This window comes from Artemia franciscana, chromosome 3 (genome assembly GCF_032884065.1).
Source record: "Artemia franciscana chromosome 3, ASM3288406v1, whole genome shotgun sequence".
NCBI classification, from domain to species: domain Eukaryota; kingdom Metazoa; phylum Arthropoda; class Branchiopoda; order Anostraca; family Artemiidae; genus Artemia; species Artemia franciscana.
The window spans coordinates 29,011,069-29,032,470 of NC_088865.1; the positions used below are offsets into that span (position 1 = coordinate 29,011,069).

The window sequence follows — 21,402 nt, forward strand, 5'->3', positions numbered from 1 at the left end:
TTAAAAGATTACCGTTTTTTAATAGCCACTACGAGTCTTTCTTTCCACATATAGCATGCTGTACTTTATATAATTTGGGGTGTTTTGGGAAATGAGAAAATCGAGAAGAAAATAAATAAAGAATAATAAACGTCTTTCTAGTTTTTTCTTTTGTTTTTTTATAGGTCGCAAAAAACAACAGAATTACTGCCCGAGGTTGACAGCTCTTTTTTTTTTTTTTTTTTTTTTTTTTTTTTTTTTTTTTTTTTTTTTTTTTTTTTTTTTTTTTTTTTTTTTTTTATCAGCACACTTCAACCGCACAAATCACAGGAATATTAAAGCCAGAATGTAATACTAGCACTATATTAATATTGAAGTTGACAGGACCTTTTAATCTCTTTTTTAACCTCTTGAATAAATCGTTTGCTTTTTGGTTTATTTGACTAATTCTTTGGATTTTGCCGAAGTTTTGTCTTTATTGGCCTACTTTGCAAAATCAGCTTGATTTGGCTGGAAAAAAGCAGCATGATCATGAAGAATTGTCGAATTTTGCTTAAAAATTGTAAAAATCAAGATACAATTGAAGCCTAAAGAATTTTGTATTTATCCTGAAAATACATATTCGCTGTGGATTCGGCTAACACCTCTTGAAATGGATAGTGATTGACAATAATTTCTGTTAGTTTCAAATTTGAATCAATTTCAACGTTGTTTTTGCTTGTGTTAGGTTCTAATAACCTATCACCTAATAAAGTACGTGTCAGTACTTTTCTTTGAAAAACCTTTATTATTGTTATCTTTTTTGGAAAAAACATTTTATCTTGTAACATCTGCTTGTTTTTTTTTATTGACAGAGTTTTATTATTGGTTAAAGATGTTTCTGTATTTTGTTGCGTAAGAATTAAAATATTGGAAAGTAATTTAACTTTTGGGATAAATTTGACTATCCAGTCAAAATGTCACTTCTTTGTAATAACTTTTTTATGATATTTTGCTGTAAAATTCATGATGCAAATATGATGTTTATGTAACCCGTATGCATATAGTGTCTCATAAAGCGTCTCCTGTAATCCTTGAGACCGAACGAGGAAAACCTGTCTGTGATTTTCCAAATCTGTGACGGAAAAAAGGAATTGGGCTCCGTTTGGTCCCACACCAAAAGGCGCAATTTTTTTCTTATGTTTCCCTTGTCCCGGAGACTTATTACGGCTGTAAGATTCAAACTGATCAGGGACAACAAGGCTTTTGGTTAGTTGCTCACCCCCTAACATTTGTGGTCCCCCTAGCCCACTCAATAATCCTCAAAATTCTCAAGCCAGTCATTAAAAGGTTTTGGCTCTTTTTTTTTACCACAGTTTTGAAAGAGGCTCATTCCCCTGCTAAATTTTTTTCTAGTACATCGGAATAAACTTTGCCAAAGCCTTACAGTTTTAAATTTGAAACTGTTCAGAAAAAACAGTTATTAGGACCTTTTTTCGGCTTAATTTTCAGCCTCATCAATATTTGTTTTATCAATATTTTATTATGAATTGGAACTTCCTTGACACAAGAACTTTCTGAAATGTTACAAGCCGATCCAAAGAATCATTTCTTGCTTCAGTTTTACGGGACCATGCCAAAAAAACTAATTTTTTGTGCACGATGATTTACTTGGTCCATGAACTTGAAAAATGCAAGTTTTAAGCCTTGGGGGTATTTTTTTGCCACTTTCCAGGGTAATTTGTATTGTTTTGGAAGGGGCAGGAGGCACTGGGCTCTTTTTGACCCTAGGATTTTTTATATTAGTGTTTTCTTGGCCTGACTGCTGTAACTATAAAATAGATCAGGAACCGATAGGTTTCAGCTGCATTTCTCAGCCCCATACCACTCTCTCTTAAAACAAAAAAATACGTGTCGTTGTCCTCTTAACCTAGACACCGGTTCTTGAATGCTTCAAGCCAATCAAGGAAAATAAAATTTGGACTATTTTTTGGCCCCATATTTGGGGGATCCTACCCCAACTGAAAAAAAAGTTGTCATTTTTCAACCCTACTTCTTTTGATACGAAATTTTCTTTCGGGTTTTTCTTTTGCATTTGGCCCTCTAGAGTGCAAGGGGTTAAAGAGAAGTTTCGAGTAGATCGGAATAAAGCTTGGCCCTTCTTAGAGCCCCAATTTTTGTTGGCTCATGCCCCCAAACATTTTCTTTGTACACCAGGTTCTTCTTGGCCTAGTGTCTTAAGGCTCTAAGGTTGATCTGGGAATAAAACGTTGTTTTGTCCATTGGTATATTTCCTGAAACTCTCGCCCAGCCAAAAAAGTGTGCGTTCATCACGGCCCTGGAAACAACTTTTAAATACTAATAGCTAATTGGACACTAAAACTTGCTGCCCCTTTCCCACTTAAAAACCAACCTACAATTAATTAGCAGCATGCAAAGCTTAAGATTCCTGTTCCAGATATAGTGAGGGTCGTATCATCCCCGGAGTCATATTTGCTAGACCTTTTGACTATCCTGAACAAACGTTATTTCATACTTTTCTCCGATAGCTCGGTTGGTTATAGGGGGGCTGGGTCGCAAAAAACGGTACAGGAAGGTAGCCATTCAATCGTTTTTGGCACTCAAAATGAGCACCAGAATTTTCTATCTCCAATTGAACAAGTCCCCTTCAAAGTTTCCAAAGCCACAACTTCTTTACGAAATGGCAGAAGCAAATGACGCATTGAAGGTACATACATGACTTCCCTATTGGCAAAACTTCCCTGTTTGCGGGAAAATTATGATATAGAAAGACTTGAGCTACTATATCAAAATTAAGACAGAGTCCATTTAGAGCCCTCCCCCCTGACTTGTTCTCTCGAAGAGGTGCCCTTTATCTGAGATATTTATTACGATTCTACGTAATTTCATTTTAGGTCACGCCTCGCTACAAGCCTGCAACAACTGGTCATGCTAATTCCCCTATTACATATGTTATTGGAAAGAAGCGTGCTTCTTCCGGAGAGAATCTTCGTCTTGAATCTTCAAAGAAGCAGAAACGGGGGTCATCTTCACGTTTGGAAAGTGAGGACAGTAAGTGGCTTATTTCTTTTGCGTCTCATAATCATAGAAAAATAATAATATTTTTTCCCCGCAAAGGATTTTCTCTGATTTTTATATTTAAAGATGGTTAATGTAGGCTAGACACAAAATCCGGTATTGTGAGATATTTTGTAACTACATAAATATGAAGTTGTAACTTACAATGTGCATTTGAACAGCTTTTGATTACTTTCGATGATTAATTTCGTTTATTGAACAAACAAAACAAATATGGTGGCTATTTTTGGAATCACAATCGAGAAAGGGCTCAATAGATTAGTATAAATGCAATTCAATTATTTTTTTAGTTGGAAGGTAACAACAGAAATTATACTGTTAGTTCTTGAACGCTCGTATGAATAACTGTAGTGGTCCATAAATTTTGGTCACAAATGCAAAATCAAGTATTTTTAGTTGTAAGGTAACGTCATTGAAATATAGAGTATTATTAATTTTGTTAATAATAAAACTATTAATACTATTGGTATTAATAGTTGTAATTTGGGTAAACGTTCCTTAACCTACTAATAGAAGATCTAAAGCCGAACTGCCATTCCCTGGCAAAACAAAGATACGGTCAGTGGGAAGAAAACTCAATGAAACAATGACACGAATGTCTCGCCTGTATCAAGCAAGGCGTACTCAGCATGGAGAGGAAATTATTTGTAATAAAACTACTAAAAAAAGGTAAAAAATTTTAATTCAAATAAGAATAAAAAAGAAAACAATCAAACCAAATATAGGCAATAGCTGCTCTATGACACAAGACCATGGAAGTAGAAAGGCTGGCTATTAAGAATATTAATATTAGCACACATTAGATATAGTTGAAATATTGTTGTATTTATTTAATATGGTGTCATTTAGAAAATTGAAATACTGTCCTGTAAAAAACCGTCAATTAGACAATGAATATTTAAAACCAGAATATGAGATGTTCTTCTGCTTTCTGGAATTACACATCTTAGTTTATAGCATTGGTATGTGTCATTAACTCCCATCTAGTCACTAGTCCGGAAACAAGAACATGATAACATGCACGGTCGTCTGAAGTGAGTATTTCCCCGGAGCGCTTTTGCCAGAGCCAGCGGATTTTCGTATGCTCGCGAGAGTACGTTTTTTTGTGTATACCTGAAGGCAAGTGAGTATTTCTCATTACAGAGATTGTGTGCACTTAGTTTTCCCCAAAAGGTGACAAAATTTTTACGTAGTTTGGTAAGCAAATCCCGCTGTATCTTACGGCTTTGAGATCGTGACGGAACTATTGGGGAAGGCTTATTTCTTTGAGAGGGGATGTGGGAATAAGGACAATCGGAATTTTTTGTTTGAGAGAAGGATTGAATCAATTCTCTTCCTCGCAAAAGGATGTAAGTTATTTGTTCGGCAGGCGTTTTTGCTAGCTTGTAGTATTTTAAAGTATTTTCTATGATTGGTAGTCATTTTAACTTAAAGAAACAACAAGCAATCTAATATTCAGAAACCTTGTTTTTCTTACTTCAGATCTTTTCTGTCTTCTTGAACTCTGAAAAGTTAAAAGGTGAAGAACGATTTCTAAGTCTGTTGGGACGTCCTGAGTCCTTAAATTTATAGCCTATAAATTACATTTGTGAAGATTATCCGTAGTCAGCTCAGTTTGTAGCTTTTGGTGGTCTAAGGTGATGTGTATATGCTCAGATATGAAATATAATAGTCTTACGCATATAGGAGTGATAAATTCTATATAGAATAAACAACAAAAATAAGGAAATATACGAAACAGCCTCATTGAATAGTAGCGTAGAAAAAAGGCCAGAAGACAAAACGAATTAGCTGAAAACTATAGAATTAAAGTCCATCTAATATAGCTGTGAAAATGGTTTTGAATTCACGTTTTGCAATTTTGAGGTGAACTGGCTAAATTTAGGGATACATTTTTGTCTTTAAAAGGTTTCTTTTTCGAATATGAATGTGACAAGGAGTAGTGTAAGATAGAAGGGGCTAGTACTCTCCCTCCCATACGACTAGAGTAAACGAGACTGTAAATATTCTTTTTACATATATTTGAAAAATATTATCTTTTCTGGCCGAAAACCTTATCTTCCGTATCTTCCTAGAAAAATCTCATAAAGTCCTCCATCCCCCTGAAAAATCTATTATGGTGTTCCTTGGGAGGGACAGATCAGCTGTTATTTTCCTGTATTAACTGTTCAATTATCTTTATAGCAGACGTGTAAGCTCTTGTGGATTTCTTTTTGCCTTAATTTATTCCTTCTTAAAAGTTGACTAGGATAAATGGGTGTATCTTCAAATTTATGGGATTTTAGAAGAATAATGACTCTTTGTATGTCTCTCTTAAAAAAAAGGGAAAAACAGACTTGTAGAGTAATTTCCTAGAATCTTTTGTACACTCTCTTATGATGGGGGAAGATTAATACATAAAGTTGGCTCTATCATTGCATAACCTAAAAATCATTGAAGTGATGATAATATTTAAAGTGAGAACATGTTATATAAAAAGAGTTTAATGATGTAACTATGTTATTCAAGCAATTCTATGTGTTTTTTTTCATAGTTGATTGTTTTTCCAACTATACAGTCAGTTGTCAATAAGACACATTTTTAGACTGGTTAATTATATTATGTATTGTGCCAGGTATAGCAGGCATATGATAATTTACATAGAAACATGTGTAAATAAGGAGCTCTGACTAAAGGAAAAATAAAGCCACTATATTTAGCTAGAAAAAAAGCCCTTAATTGAATGGTTCTGGATTAAACGTAGTAAAGTCCAAACAAAATTAAAATTTGTAAAAAAAAAGTTTTAGGTTCCCAAGGCTGAGTTACTAATATTGAATTGCTTACTGTAAGATATTATTCTTTAATAGCAGAGAATAATTGTACAATCAAATTGCACTTGCAAGTAGTGAACTAGCTCAGCTTAACCATAAGAAGAATAGGTCAAAATAAAATCCAAGTGGGTTGGGTTCTATTTATTTATTAGATTGAAATCAGACATTTTCAGTGTAGTTAGGCATAGTGAGATGTCTGTTGAGGTATCATGTTGTTTGCATTTGTGGTCATCTCGGTCATTGCACAAACTTGACACTGGATGAACTAAAAATGAACATTTAGCTATGTTGAGGTAGCCGTACTTTGACAAAGACCGAAAATGGACGAGCTTCATTTAAAGATTGAGCTCTCTTACTATCCTGTGATTTAATCCTATTCTAGGCTCTGAAAACATTTATTGACAAAAATCGAATTTTTGTTCCTATTCTTTAAGATTGACATGTGGATCAAAAAGGCCGTTTAATTAGAAATGATAGCTCTTTTGAAAGTACTAAGAAAACTTTAGCGTAAAGAGCGAGGTATTGACTAGAGTGCAAACCCCCTCATATACGTAATAATTTCTATTCGTTTTAAGTTTTAATATTGTTCCTTACTTTCAGTTAAAAAACTTGTTTTCTTATTTTGTTTCTGATCGTTTTTTAGATAATGCTGGGAAATCCGGCATCCCCTTCATAGAAATGTCCCTTCTCCCATGAAAAGATTCTCCGTGGAAAGATCCTCCCACGACCACTGGATCGATACGATCACCCCTGGAAAAAAAAACGCGCATCTGTGATCTTTCTTCTGGCAAAAGAATACAAAACTCCAACAAAACAAGTTTTTTAACTGAAAGTAAAGAGCAACATTAAAACTTAAAGCGAACGGAAATTATTACCTATATGAGGGGGTTCGTCCCCTCGGCAATGCCTCGCTCTTGACGCTAAAATATTTTCAGTAATTTCAAAAGAGGCCATTATTTTTATTAAATGGTTTTTGTGATTCAGGGGTCATTCTTAAAGAATTGGAACACATTTCGAACTTTAGCATAAAAAGCGAGGTATTGATGAGGGAGCAAACCCCTTATGAGGAAGCTCGTCTTTTCGTCAATATCTTGCTCTATACGCTAAAGTTCAAAATTTGTTAAATAATGGTCTATATAAGGAATAAGTTGTTTGTGTTGTTTTCCAGCCAATCTAAGCATTTAATTTTCCCTTAAGTAGCTTCATAACTATGATTTTTATGTGATAATAAACCAAAGGTATTGTATGTCTTCGGCTTGTGGTTGTTATTAAATAAAAAAAAAAAGTTTTTTTTTTCCAACTGAAAGTAAGGAATAGAATTAAAACTTAAAATGAACATAAATTTTTACGTATATTTTAAAGATCTTTCCTATCATTTGTCATTTGAAAATTGCTCAACTTGTGATTTTCATTTTCACGAAAATAGTTTTGACCTGTTTGGCCGTTTTGTTAAAGTGCTTCACAAAATTAGTTCTGCAAATATCGCTAATTTAAGTTACGTGGGAGAATCTTTCCATAGAGAAATTTCTCGTGGAGGGAAGGGAATTTTCCATGGAGGGGGAGCTGGATATTCAACTGAAAGTATGAAACAATATTAAAACTTAAAACAAACAGAAAATATTACGTATGTGAGACTGATTGCCTCTCCTCAATAGCTCGCTCTTACGCTGGAGTTTCTTTTTTAAATTTTACTAGAGGTCATTAATCTAATTAAACAGCCTTTGTGGTTCAGGAGTCATTCTTAAACAACTGGAACAAAAATTATCTTGTTATTATAAGGTTATCATTAGTTAAAAAAAGTAAAATAATATGCAAATTTCGTTTAATTATTCATGTTCAGTGAGCCAAATTCAAAACCTGCATGAATCAAAAAACATTCAGAAATTAAATAAAAATAAGTTTTTTTAACTGAAAGTAATGAGCGACATTAAAACTTAAAACGAACAGAAATTATTCTGTGTATGAAAGTGGTTGTCCCATCCTCAAGATCCCGCTCTTAACGCTAAAGTTTTTATTGTTTTATAAAGTAGATTTGTGAGAAGAAGTCAAACTTTAGCGTTGAGGAAGGGACAGCCCCTTTCATATACTGAATAATTTTTGTTCGTTTAAAGTTTTAATATTACTGCTTACTTTCAGTTAAAACATTATCAAACCTAGCATTAAATTGAAAAAGTTGACTACCAACGGTGACTAAATCCAAGGAGAAAAAAAAAAGATTTTTCCTATATATATATATATATATATATATATATATATATATATATATATATATATATATATATATAAATATATATATATATATATATATATATATATATATATATATATATATATATATATATATATATATATATATATATATATATATATATATATATATATATATATATATATATATATATATATATATATATATATATATATATATATATATATATATATATATATATATATATAAATAATTTGACTCAAAAGAAGGTAAAAATAGGCTCACAAAAAATGTAAAACGAATAACAGCTGATTACATTGTAGCAGGGGTGTGTTCAGATCATTCGTGTTTATTGCTGGTTTATACTTTGATTACTGTTTATGTAAAATTAGACTCAGAAGAAAGATAAGAATAGACTAAAAAAATGTCAAATAACTAGTCAAAAGAGTTGCTTAGATTGTAATAGGGTTGTGAGAAGATCTATCATGGTTGGTGCTAGTTTTAGCTTTTATTGCTACTTAAATAAAATCAGACTTGAAAGGAAATATAAAACAGGGGTGTGACTTTTTTTTTCTAATTTTCGCTTTCATTTCTGTTTAAATAAGATCAGAAACAGATTTGAATATTTCAGGGGTTTGTACAGATCTTTCGCGTTTGTTGCTAATTTAGCTTTCTTTACTATTTAACTGAAATCAGACTCGAAGGAAAAAAAATAGTCTATAAAAGAAGAATAAAAAATAATAAATAAATAAAAGTTGATCAGACTGTAGCAGGGTCTGCGTAGAACTTTCAACTCATTTCAATAAAATCGGACTTGAAAGAAAGATAAAATTAGGTTCTAAAGAAAATGTGAAATCAATTAGATTTTGACATGTGCTTTTGTTACTATTTGTTGTCTTCAAGTCCAAGCATATATATTGTTCGTTAGGTCTGGGATTTCTAGCTCAATCTCAATAAAGCGTTATGGAAGGAAACAGGCACCTTAGTCGGAATTTGCTAAAGTTAACCGTGAGAATGAAGATGAAAAAAATGAGAGCGGTTGCAAGGCGGGATTTTGTGAAATGGTATCCCTTGCTAACTACTGACAAGTTGAACAAGAATCCCAAAATTCGGTTTGTTTTTCTTTGTCAGGAAGTTTTTGATTGTGATCTAGTTTTCAAAAATTTGGCCTGCTTATAAAGCTTGAGCCCAAAAGTGGATTAAGACAAGTCCACCTGTAATATTATTAAGGCTGGATCATTTTCTCAGAACCTACTGAAGGATTGTCGGAACTTAACCAAGTTTAGTGAGGAGTCAGATCTAGTATTCATTTTGTGCCTTTGGGATTTCTGAACATAATCTGATTTCTATTCGGGAATGGAGTTGGGTCCCTAACCTCTTGTCATCCCCACATCTATCTGAAGAAATCGTTGGATCTTGATAAGAGGTCGAAAACTAGGAGGGGCTAGTGTCTTTTGAGGTGCGTGACATGATATGACCTCTGTAGTTGCAGAAAGAGGGAGACGGGCTTCTAAATATTGGCCACCAGAACGTCTCATAGAAGAGGCTTTTAGATTTCAATTTAAAGTGACTACAGGGCTCTAAACTTCTCAAGAAATAAGTGTAAGTGTCATATTGGATCTTTTGTATTTCAGATCCAATTCAAGCTTTACGGGGACAGGGTAGGAACTTTCTTAGTTTCTGCTTTTGAGGACGGTCCACAGTAGTCCAAATTAAAAAAAAATTCTAGAGAAAATTCTAGCAATAAAATATTGCTCCTGTAAAGCTATTTTGAAAATATTAAATTTCAAATGCTACTGAACTCTACTCTGTAATTATGAGCAGAAAATTTTGAAAGAGCCTTAACCCTCTGGAAAAGTCTAAGTTGATATAAAAAGTACACTATTGAGATCACCGTTGTCAGTAACACCCCACCCGACTCTAGTTCTGCAGTTCCCTAGCTTGAACCTCGCGGAAATGCACATTTTTGCATGTACAGCTCTGATATGTCTCCTTTTTTTATATAAGTCAAAATCATTTTTTTGATAGGAACGTGTCTTCACAGTAGTTGTAAATTTGTCTCAACCATAACTTACATAGTACAGCCATCAAAAATCGGATTTCTGTATTTAGAATTTGAAAATGTGCGATTGTTTCTTTTAGTTTTAGACAATGTCTGATTGCTCGAATTAAAATGGATAAACTTAGTATAAAAGATGCAATTTTTGCGTAAATTTGATAAAGTTAAGAAAGTTTTGATGGCATATCTGAAATAGTCCTGGAAAAATTGCGCTTGGAAAAACGCAATATTCAAAATTCGAGACTTTATTGACTAGTTGTGTTTATGGAAAGTTTTCCAGCTAATATTTTCTAATTTAGTAAATATGCTCTTACCAATGATTGAACTTTTGCAGTGTCTGCCTATTTAAGTGAATCAACGCGATTTTTTAGATCAAAAATATAAGTGGTTTCACAGTACATGTTTGATGAGATTGTATTTATTTCTTTTAACAGAGCAATCACTGGCTAGAAAAGGAACTCCAAAAGCTGATTCTCAAAATGTTCAAGGCATTAAGGAATTGACGCACCTTCCTAAAGACCCTGACTACTCACAAGCTCCTGGAGTTCGTTCAACAACGAGAAAATGCACACCCAAAGCTGATTATCGGAATATTAAAGGATTGAAGAGGCTATTGCACCCTCCCAAGAGTCCAGATTATTCCAAAGTAGAAGGTGCCCGCTCAGTTTTAAGACAGCGCACTCCTAAAGCAGATTATCGGAATGTAAAGGGGTTGAAAGAGCTTATGAATCCTCCCAAGAGTCCAGATTATTCTAAAGTGGAAGGTGTTCGCTCAGTTTTAAGACAGCGTACCCCAAAAGCAGATTATCGGAATGTAAAGGGGTTGAAAGAGCTCATGAATCCTCCCAAAAGTCCAGATTATTCTAAAGTGGAAGGTGTTCGCTCAGTTTTAAGACAGCGTTCCCCAAAAGCAGATTATCGGAATGTAAAGGGGTTGAAAGAGCTCATGAATCCTCCCAAGAGTCCAAATTATTCTAAAGTGGAAGGTGTTCGCTCAGTTTTAAGACAGCGTACCCCAAAAGCAGATTATCGGAATGTAAAGGGGTTGAAAGAGCTCGTCCATCCTCCCCAGAGTCCAGATTATTCTAAAGCGGAAGGTATTCGCTCAGTTTTAAGGCAGCATACTCCGAAAGCAAATTATAAGAATGTAAAGGGTTTAAAAGAGCTCATGCATCCTCCTAAAGAAAGTAATTTGGAGGATATAAGTGCTGTAAAACGTTTCATAAGAGGTTCTACTCCAAGAGGAAACTATCAAGATTTGGAGGGTATCAAGGAACTTATGCAATCTCCAATGCTAAAACAACCGAAACCCAGAAATTTACCTGACGTTGGGTCTTCTAATGACGAAGAAAATGAATTAGATTCGTATATAAGGCATATAACTAGTGCCCGAGTTCAGTTGGAACCGCTTAAAGGTAAGTCTTAATTGGCTTTATTTAGTCTGTTTATTTTAATTCTTTCAGTTTTAAAGTTTTTCTTGAACTCGTAAGAACGGTATTATTTAAAGTAACCTAGCATAAAAACAAATAGATGCATATGATAGGTATGTTACATCCCATTATATTCTTGCATGTGCACTTATAGTCTAATGCTGTCGAATGTAAACCATGTTGAGATTTAGGGAGAATAGAGCCCTGTATTCTTTTTGTTTGGTCAAAAAAATGTATGGCTCAGGGTACATACTTTTGAAATACGTTGTCACTTCTTATATAATTTTTGACTAGCATGATTTTTCTCTATTTCTGGAATTTCACTTTTCACGTTGGTTTGATTAGTATGAATTTTCTCTATTTCTGGAACGGTACCAAAAATGCTAATACGAACTTCTTAGCCCTTGGGAGCATTTTTTAAATTTTTCTCTACTTGAAAATATTAGCTGTAAATTACTAGGTGACCCTCTTCACTTTCGTGAATTTATTTCAGAAAAAAAAAGAATTCTTTCTAAAACATCGGATTCCAGGTGCTTATATTCTCAGGATCCTAGAATCATGCTGCAGAGTCTGGGTCTTGGAGTTACAAGGATCGATTTTATAATCCCGTTGGTCTATATATGAGGTTTTAGAATCTGTCATTCCTTGTCAAGATATATTCCAAAAATCCAAATTTTACTTCAAAAATCATTTCGACTGGGCAATTTAATTTGTTACTGGTAATTTACTTCTGGTAATTTTTTTCTTTTGATCAACGGAAATTATGATTATTTTTTCAATGGGCACTGATTTTTTTGGGGTTTCTTTAAACTATATATTCTTAGAAAGCTCCAGGAGGCTAAAAGAATGTTTTTTATACGAAGTATCTCGCTCTATGTAGAATTAAATAAAAGAAAACAAGTTTTTTTTTAACTGAAAGTAAGGAAAGACATTAAAACTTAAAACGAACAGAAATTACTTCGTAAATGAAAGGGGCTGCTTCCTTATCAAAGCCCTACTCTTTACGCTAAAGCTTGACTCTCTCAACTCTTCTTTTTTAAAACAGTAAAAAACTTTAGCGTAAAGAGCGGGACGTTGATGAGGAATCAGTCCCTTTCATGTACGAAGTAATTTCTGTTCGTTTTAAGTTTTAATGTCGCTCCTTACTTTCAGTTAAAAAAAACTTGTTTTTTATATTTAATTTCTGAACGTTTTTGAATCAATGCATGTTTTGATTTTGGCTCCCCGCAGAGGAATAACTAAAACGAAATTTGTATATTTATTATTTTTATTTGGCTAAATGGCTTTCTCATAGTTTTGATCGAATGATTTTGAGGAAAAAAGGAGCGGAGGAGGAAGCCTAGTTGCCCTCCGATTTTTTGGTTACTTAAAAAGGCAACTAGAATTTATAATTTTTTACGAATATTTTTATTAGTAAAAGATATAGATAACTTATAAATTAACTAACGTAACGAACTTTTGTATTCTCATGTTTTTATTACATATATAAGGGGGTTAACCCCCTCGTCAGTACCTCGATCTTTACACTAAAGATTAAATTTTGTCCCAATTAATTAAGAATGACCCCTGAATCACAAAAGCCGTAGAATAAATAGTTGAAATTACTAAAAAATACTTTAGCGTAAAGAGCGAGGTATTAGGAGGAGGTGAGCCCCTCATATCCGTAATAATTTCTGTTCGTTTTAAGTTTTAATGCTGCTCCTTACTTCCAGTTGAAAGAACATTTTCATATTTATTTTTTCATTGTTTTTTTTTTTAAATAATGCTAGAAAATCCTGCGCTCCCTTCATGGAAATTTTCTTCCCCCATGACAAATTCCTCGTTCCCCCAACATATCCCCCTCTTCTTAACCCCTCCCCCAACCAAAAAATCCCCCTGAAAACGTCTGTACACTTCCCAATAACCATTACTATATATAAGCACTGGTCAAAGTTTGTAACTTGTAGCCCCTCCCACGGGGACTGTGGGGGAGTAAGTCATCCCCAAAGACATAGTTATTAGGTTTTTCGACTACGCTAAATAAAATGGCTATTTCAGAATTTTTATCCGTTGACTTTGGGGAAATAATTAGCGTGGGAGGGGGCCTAGGTGCCCTCCAATTTTTTTTGTCACTTAAAAAGGGCACTAGAACTTTTCATTTCCGTTAGAATGAGCCCTGTCGCAACATTCTAGGACCTCTGGGTCGATACGATCCCCCCTGGGAAAAAAAATAAACAAATAAACACGCATCCGTGATCGGCCTTCTGGCAAAAATAAAAAATGCCACATTTTTGTAGATAGTAGCTTGAAACTTCTACAATATGGTTCTCTGATACGCTGAATTTGACGGTGTGATTTTCGTTAAGATTCTATGACTTTTAGGGGGTGTTTCCTCTATTTTCTAAAATAAGGCAAATTTTCTCAGGCTCTTAACTTTTGATGGGTAAGTCTAAACTTAATGAAACTTATATATTTAAAATTAGCATTAAAATGCGATTCTTTTGATGTAGCTATTGGTACCAAAATTCCATTTTTTAGAGTTTTGGTTACTATTGAGCCGGGTAGCTCCTTACTACAGTTCGATGTAAGGATGTAAGGGCGATGTAAGGGTCCTTCTACAGTACGATGGTAAGGGTGAGCAGGGGTTAAGGGGAGGAGGAGTTGAGCATTGAAAAGTACGAAGACTGGATTTGTTATTATTATTTTTTATTTATCTATTATTGTTTTTAGTTCAGTTTTTTTTTTTTATTTTTCATTTATATATAGGTTATTGTTTATTTATAATAGTTTTAATTAAATAGTTGATGTTTAAGTAATAGGTAAGTAGTTGCATGGACTTTAGCTCGACCGCAAACCTTCATAGGTTTTCTCCAGCGTGAAAGTGTTGTTTAGTTTGTTTATTTGTTTGTGAATTTGGAATAATAAACTTATGAACTTAACTTGTGAATTACAACATTAAACGACAAAATGTGTTTAAAATGTTTCAACTTTTTTAACTTTAATAAATAAAAATTATGGAACTTTAAAATGGTACATACAAACACACACACACACACACAAATCACATCTGAAAAAGTATGTTTTTTGTTTTGTATTAGTTGTAAACAGCTCCAGTATAGTTATAAATTCTATCAAACTTAGGTCTAGTAATGTATAGATTAACCAAATAAATAGCTATTGCATGAGACTCTTACAGTTTCAGAGAATCATGGGGGGGGGGAATACCTACAGGGTGATAAGTATAAACAGGGCTTTGAGAAAATACACACTAAATCAACTGTGTCGTGCTTTAATTTAAAAGGAGCCATAGCCTTGTACAATTTTGCTATCACAGAAGAAAGCAACATTTCAGAGAATACGAAGCTTGATATTAATTAAAATGTCTTTGTATAAGCATTATTTGGTCAAAAAATGTATGGCTATTTTTCTATTTCAATAAATACGCTTTTAAGTTAAGTGGTCCTTAGACTGTACACTAAACCCCTAGCTTGATGTAATTTTTTTAACAGTACATGGGCTATGTACATGTCGTTCATTTAAATTGTTTTGAATTCAGTTCCGCTAAAAAAGGATGTAGTTCTATTTCAAAACAAGAATGCAGCACGGACCAAAACTCATAATTTGAAAAATAAAAAATCTACACCTTAAAATTTGTCCAGTAAAACGCTTTGCAAAAGCGTTTTGAACTAGTTCAGTTGCTATGTGTGTGTTTTTATAAATATTGTGAATTTCGGTACTTTTAATTGTCTTTAATTATATAATATCTAAATAGCAACAGCTGGGAAAAAACGAAATTGAATCTCCCTGTTGCTCAATTTTAATGAAACTACTGCGCAAATTTGATTTGGAAATAAATATAGTGTTACTGTTTATTCAAATATCAATATCTAAATGTAATTTTTCGTTACAATTTTGTTTTAAAAGTAGATGTTTAAAAGCATTCTAAACTAATAGACTATTTATTTAAACAGTTACTGAAGAAACCACAACCTCAAAAAAAGACATAGAAATTCCAGGTGTCTCAAGTAAAAGAATAATGCGTAATGAACCTGAAGATTCGGAGAAAGATGATATTGCAAGTGGAACTGGAGTTACGGCTGCCCCAAAACTAGAGGCCAAAAAACCACGTGGTAGACCAGCCAAAGTAAGGGAAAATCATGATTTGTCTACTAAAGACCAAGTTTCTTACGGTGAACGTTCTCGTAAGGAAACGAGAAGTAATAAGAATGTGCAATTAGAAACAAAGGAGAAAGAAGTCTCCACAAGAAGTAAGTTAATTGGGCTAATAGCCCATTCACAATCAGATTTTTCATAAGATTTTCTAATTGACTGATAAACTTTGATTGACTCAAATTAGTCCTAGCTAAATATCGGTATCAATAAGACTTCATTGTGAATGAAGTTTAAGCTAAAGAATAGCGTGATTTTATTCATAATATCATCTACCCTGACAATTTCATCTCTTTATTATTATATATTATAAATCAAGATTGGGCGTGAGACTGAAAAGTAGAATCATAAATGCCTGCTTAACTTAAAGAATTATCTCTGCTAAAGTAAGCGAAGCTGAATCCTTGTTTCTGTAATTTTTAGACAGCTCTTCCTATACGAGAAAATGATCTTCTGAACCAAGAAGATTGAAATATTTCCTGCACTGAATGATAGCCCTTGGTTTTATTTTCTTCGTGAGATTTACTATGTCGTAAGGGTCAAAATACCTATAAATTTAGCTTGAAAGTATTAACGCTAAAATTTTTGGAATAAAAATGAAAGACTTGAAAAGTATTAACCTAATGATACACCATTGTCGTCTTTGGGTGGAGGTGAGTTTGCTACTTTAGCTACTTAGTTGATGTAGGGTATAAGGTATGTTTATGTTATCTGATTTGCATTTGAGACTAGGAAAATTCGCTTTCATCTCTGTCATGGAAAGCGACTTGTAACGAAAATTAGGTAGTATGTTCGTTCTCTGGGGGTGAGGATTAGAAATATGTGCCAAGTACCTATTCTTGCTTTATGAAATTTGTTTGAGGCTAAGAAAAATTCATTTTCAGGACAAAATTGTTCTTGGCATCAAATAAATTGAAAAAGAAAATGATAGGCCTTATATTTTGAGGTAGCTGTTAGGTATCTGTCTGAGATAGCTCTAGCTGTTTGGTAGACTTAGGTCATCTTTGGCGACGATGTGTTTTATGTTTGTTCTGGTTGGTGTACCTTTTATTGATGATTTGCATTTAAAATTAAGAACCATTTGTTTTCATCTTTATTTACAGACAAAGGCATGTAAGCAAGAACCGTAAAGGATGCATAAAAATAAGGATACATGATAAATAAGGGATTACATACTTCTTCCAGAATCACAATCAATTACGTATCGGTATCGATTTCATAATCAATTCACAGGCAAAGGCCCCGTACATAGCCCAAAGAATATGTAACGACTAAAATAAACCAAAAAAAAGAAGAAAAACAGAAATTCTTATTTTATAATATGCTAGATGTTATAAAATTGTAAAATTACCTTTTGGGGTATTTAGATACCCCATCTGCTAGTTGCTTTGCAAACTGCTTTGTATATTTCATGGGATGCAGCCTAATAGACTAGTACATAACGCTATATTAAATTTTGCCCTGCGGGCGAAATCAAAAGGTAATGCAAATGCCGATATTATCAAAACTGGTTGCGATTTTTTCGCCGACGATTTGGTGAGCGAAGCGAAGAAAACAATTTGGTCTGTGGCGAATTATGCTACTCGACCAAGTGAAAGGCTGAAAGTTGCTGATACATTTGCAGACATTTTGAAAGTTTTAGACTACTGTGATAAGAATTCAGTGGAACTGCCGAAGTTTGTTATATACGAACCGGACGAAGTCCCCACAACTCCTGGCGAGGCAAGCGCTACGTTAACCCACAAGGTAAATGATTTATGTTTAGAATTTAAGAATTTTGTGTCTATGGCTAAAGCACAGAGCCTATGTTGCCCTTCAGCGAGTAGTGTCCCAGGCCCCGCCAATCCTGTAACAGTCAATCCCCAGACATCCTATGCCGTTGTTCTTAAAATGCCAAAGTCTCTTGATAATCCCATTGCTCGCAAGCAGTTTTTGGATACCATCTGCCCCAACTCAGCCGAAATAAGTGAGCTAAAAAAGGTGAGACAGGACTGGAAATTATTCGTCAAGTCCAAATCTTCTGCTGAAAAGATCGTTGAGAAAATGAAAGTTAGTAAGCCTGAGGTCTCTGCCATGCTCAAAGAGAAAATGTTTATTGCTGTTTTGAAAAAGGTTCCACCTAGTATGACCCAGACTGATATAGAATCCCTTGTTCCATGTGCATTAAAAGCAATAGAAATCGGTAGCTTTGAGCGCTCCAAAGTGTTCAAGCTGTATTTCGGGACCAGTAAGGATCTCGAAGACTTTCTTGCAGTCTCAGTCCGAATCGGTTATGAGAAGCTGCCTGCTGAAGAATTCAAATTTCTCCCAAAAAGATGTTATTCGTGCCATAGAGTTGGTCACTTAGTGACTAATTGCGTATTGACGCCTATATGTGGTCGTTGTGGTGCTTCTGATCACACATCCACGAAGAATAGATATGTACTGCATTATATGCAAAAAGAAAGGCCATACATGCTATAACATAAGATGTCCGACTAATAAAGCGATAATCAATATGAATTCCCTACCAAAATGAATCTAGAACCCGCTTGTGCTAAGCATGCAGTTGCAACGTGGAATTTAAATGGAAATATCCTTAACCGGTCTATTTTTATCGAGGACCTTCTTTCAAGATATGATATTGTGTGTTTGCAGGAACATTTTGCAACCTCTCTCAGCCTTCCGTTATTGAACCTGTCACCAAACCATCAAGTTTTTACAGTTGCAGCCAAACGCTCTCGCACTCATGGCCGGCCATCTGGTGGCCTTGCGACTTACGTTAGATCCTCTATCAACTTCTATGTTTGACTCGGCATTAGACTTTCTCGCTATCAAAATGCATGATATCGTTATAGTGAATGTTTACCTCCCTACGGACTATCGTGATGATCGATCAGATAGACAGTTTGCCATAAGTATTGCAAGGCTATCCAAATGTATTGATAAAATAAAAAAGCATGGACTTTCGTGTCTGATAACAGGTGACTTTAACTGTGATCTTGAAAACCCGAGCGGCAACAACAGTTCAAGTTCTAATCGTGCTAATATGTTACTCGGTATGTTAGGTGATGAATTTATACTCGCGTCTAAGAATAAGAATTTTTCATATATTCATAATTCGGGAAGTATGTCAAACCTAGATCATGTTATGCACACTCAATCACTTACACCGAGTGAGGTTCTTGTTTCTGATTCAAATTTTACATCTGACCATTTTCCATTGTTTTTCAATATTGATTTAAATAGTAGTGTTCCGCCTCCTCCTGGAAGGCTCCAGAAGCGTCCTTATTTTGTTTGTGATTGGAAACGTGCGTCTATGAGTTCATTTCAGTCGACTTGTGATGAACTTGTTTCAAAAATCCGCGTTCCTTTTGATCTGCTGATGGTTAGTTCTAAGAACCATCCGGCGGAATCACGAATTCGGTTGAATATTTATTGTGGTGAGCTTGTGCACGCATTACGTCTCGCTGAACAGTCAGCTGTACCATTTAGACGGGTGTGGCCTGGTACCGAAGTACCAGGCTGGTCTGCAAATGTTAATCTTCAAAACGCGTGTAGTTCGGCAAAATTCTGGCTTTCGGTTTGGCGTGAGGCTGGATGTCCTCGAGACGGGTGGGTGACTAAGCTTCGAATTCATAGTAAACGTAAATTCGCGAAAGAACTTTCACTACACCGTAGTGCAATTATTCGTTCTTCATCTCAGGCTATCCTTACCCACCCAAATAAACTTTGGTCTTCATTGTTTAAAGAAAGATCTCATGTAACAATGACCTCAATATCTCGAGATAATTGGGTTCAGCATTATAGAAATGAATTTTCGGCTCCTGATATCAAGCTACAAAAAAGCTTCGGTGTGAAACTGGATGATTTCTTCTCACGAAAGCGAGAAGAAAACAGTCCGGGTGTTAAAATTACGAGGTGCTCTATCCGTTCTGCTATTAGAAAACTAAAAAAAAAGAAATCGCGCGGTTGTGATGGTATATCAATTCAACACCTGCTGTTTTGCAGCGAGCTGTTCCTTGAGCACCTTGCCCTGCTTTTTCAAATAATTTTTAACCTGGGTATAGTGCCTGATTCTTTTTCAATAGGAATATTAACACCTGTGCCTAAAAAGGGAAAGCCACTTAGCCAGTGCTCGTCTTTCCGACCTATAACTGTGGCTACAGTTTTTTGTAAGTTATTTGAGGCACTTATTGTCGATGAACTGCGGTCGAAATGCACAGTCCCAGACCATCAATTCGGTTTTCAGCCTAGTCTTGGTAGTGGTCACGCTCTTTCTGCTCTTGTTTCGGCTTTGATAGATGCTGAGAAAAGCGGTGAGAGCATAGCTCTCGCTGCACATGATGTCAGAAGGGCCTTTGATTCACTAATTCATGAGCAGATTATTTTAGATATGGGCCTAGTAGGTGTTGATCCAAGTATGTTAAACCCTTTATATGATATGTATAAAAATTTAAAAGCTAGGCTTAAGCTACCAATAACACCAAACCTGACAAATAACCCGGTACTCCCCGTTGAAAAAGGTGTAAGGCAGGGTGCATTGACATCACCTACCGCATTTAATAACAGCATCGTTAAACCACAATCTAAGTCAAATCTGACATACATTCTGAGAGGAATTGATCTATCGTTAATAAGCTATGCAGACGATGTACTTAATTTGAGCCGCCTCCTTCACGGTTTAGAGGAGAATTTTATCCAGCTTCAAGTAGAATATGGAAAAATAGGCCTTCAGTTTAACGAAAAGAAATCTGATGTGCTGTTATTTAATGCTAAGCAAGGGTCTGCTGTTGATGTTAGGCTGGGTGGTGCTACTGTTCGGCTTGCCGAACACATAGTTTATTTGGGGATCCCTATTGGTCGGTCTATGCTTGAAACACGTCATCTTTTGCAGAGTCATCTGCAGAAGGGGATCTCTTTAGCGTATAGCCGTGTTGTAGTTTATAAGCGTCAGTTTGATCGGCGGATTTTGGCCCATCTATATAATGCAATGGCACTACCTCATTATCTGTATCTAAGTCCCTTTTGGAGGATTTTCCAAAAGGAAGATAAGAAAAAATTGCGGTCTACATATTATAAATATGCAAAGTACCTCTTACGGCTTCCACCATGGACAAGTAACCGTATTGTGACAAGTCGGTATGGGATCATCAACCCTAATGAAGCAATATTAGCCCAGATCGCCAGATATAACTCTAATATTGTTACTCATCCTTGGGCAATTATTTTGAGGCAATAGGTTTTTTATTTTTTGTAGTTAGATACTCATGTGTTCTTTATTTTTCTTGTGTGTTGTGTATTCTTTTGTAGTGAGTTTTTTTTTTTTTTTTTTTTTTTTTTTTTTTTTTTTTTTTTTTTTTTTTTTTTTTTTTTTTTGATGGGAATTAAATATGCATGTATGTATGTATGTATTCCTGTACAGTGATATTTAAAGTTGTATGTATGCAAAAGCGGTTCAGTGCTTCATCGAATGTTCTTTATAAATTATTCCATTGTTGTGATGTTTCTTTTTTTTTTCTTTTTTTTTTCTCATATTCCTTTTTTTGTCGTTTTGTCTGTATACTCCGTCTCTGTTTACTTTGTATTGTATGACGGGTTAGAAATAAAATAAATAAATAAATATGGCAGTAATGGGCAATTTTGAAAACAGGTAAAGCTAAAACAGTGGGAATTGTTGATATGACAGTCGATACATTGGGTCCTGGA

At 34.6% G+C, this 21,402-nt stretch overlaps 1 protein-coding gene across 3 annotated transcripts in view; it reads left to right on the forward strand.

Moving 5' to 3' along the window:
• Positions 1-21,402, forward strand: part of LOC136025128 (proliferation marker protein Ki-67-like) — a 75,986-nt gene that overhangs the window by 40,062 nt on the left and 14,522 nt on the right. For all 3 annotated transcript variants that reach the window (XM_065700873.1, XM_065700874.1, XM_065700875.1), the window contains exons 8-10: positions 2,874-3,030; positions 10,570-11,550; positions 15,516-15,812. In XM_065700873.1, coding sequence (XP_065556945.1) covers positions 2,874-3,030; positions 10,570-11,550; positions 15,516-15,812 — 1,435 coding nt within the window. The remainder of the gene's footprint in view (positions 1-2,873; positions 3,031-10,569; positions 11,551-15,515; positions 15,813-21,402) is intronic.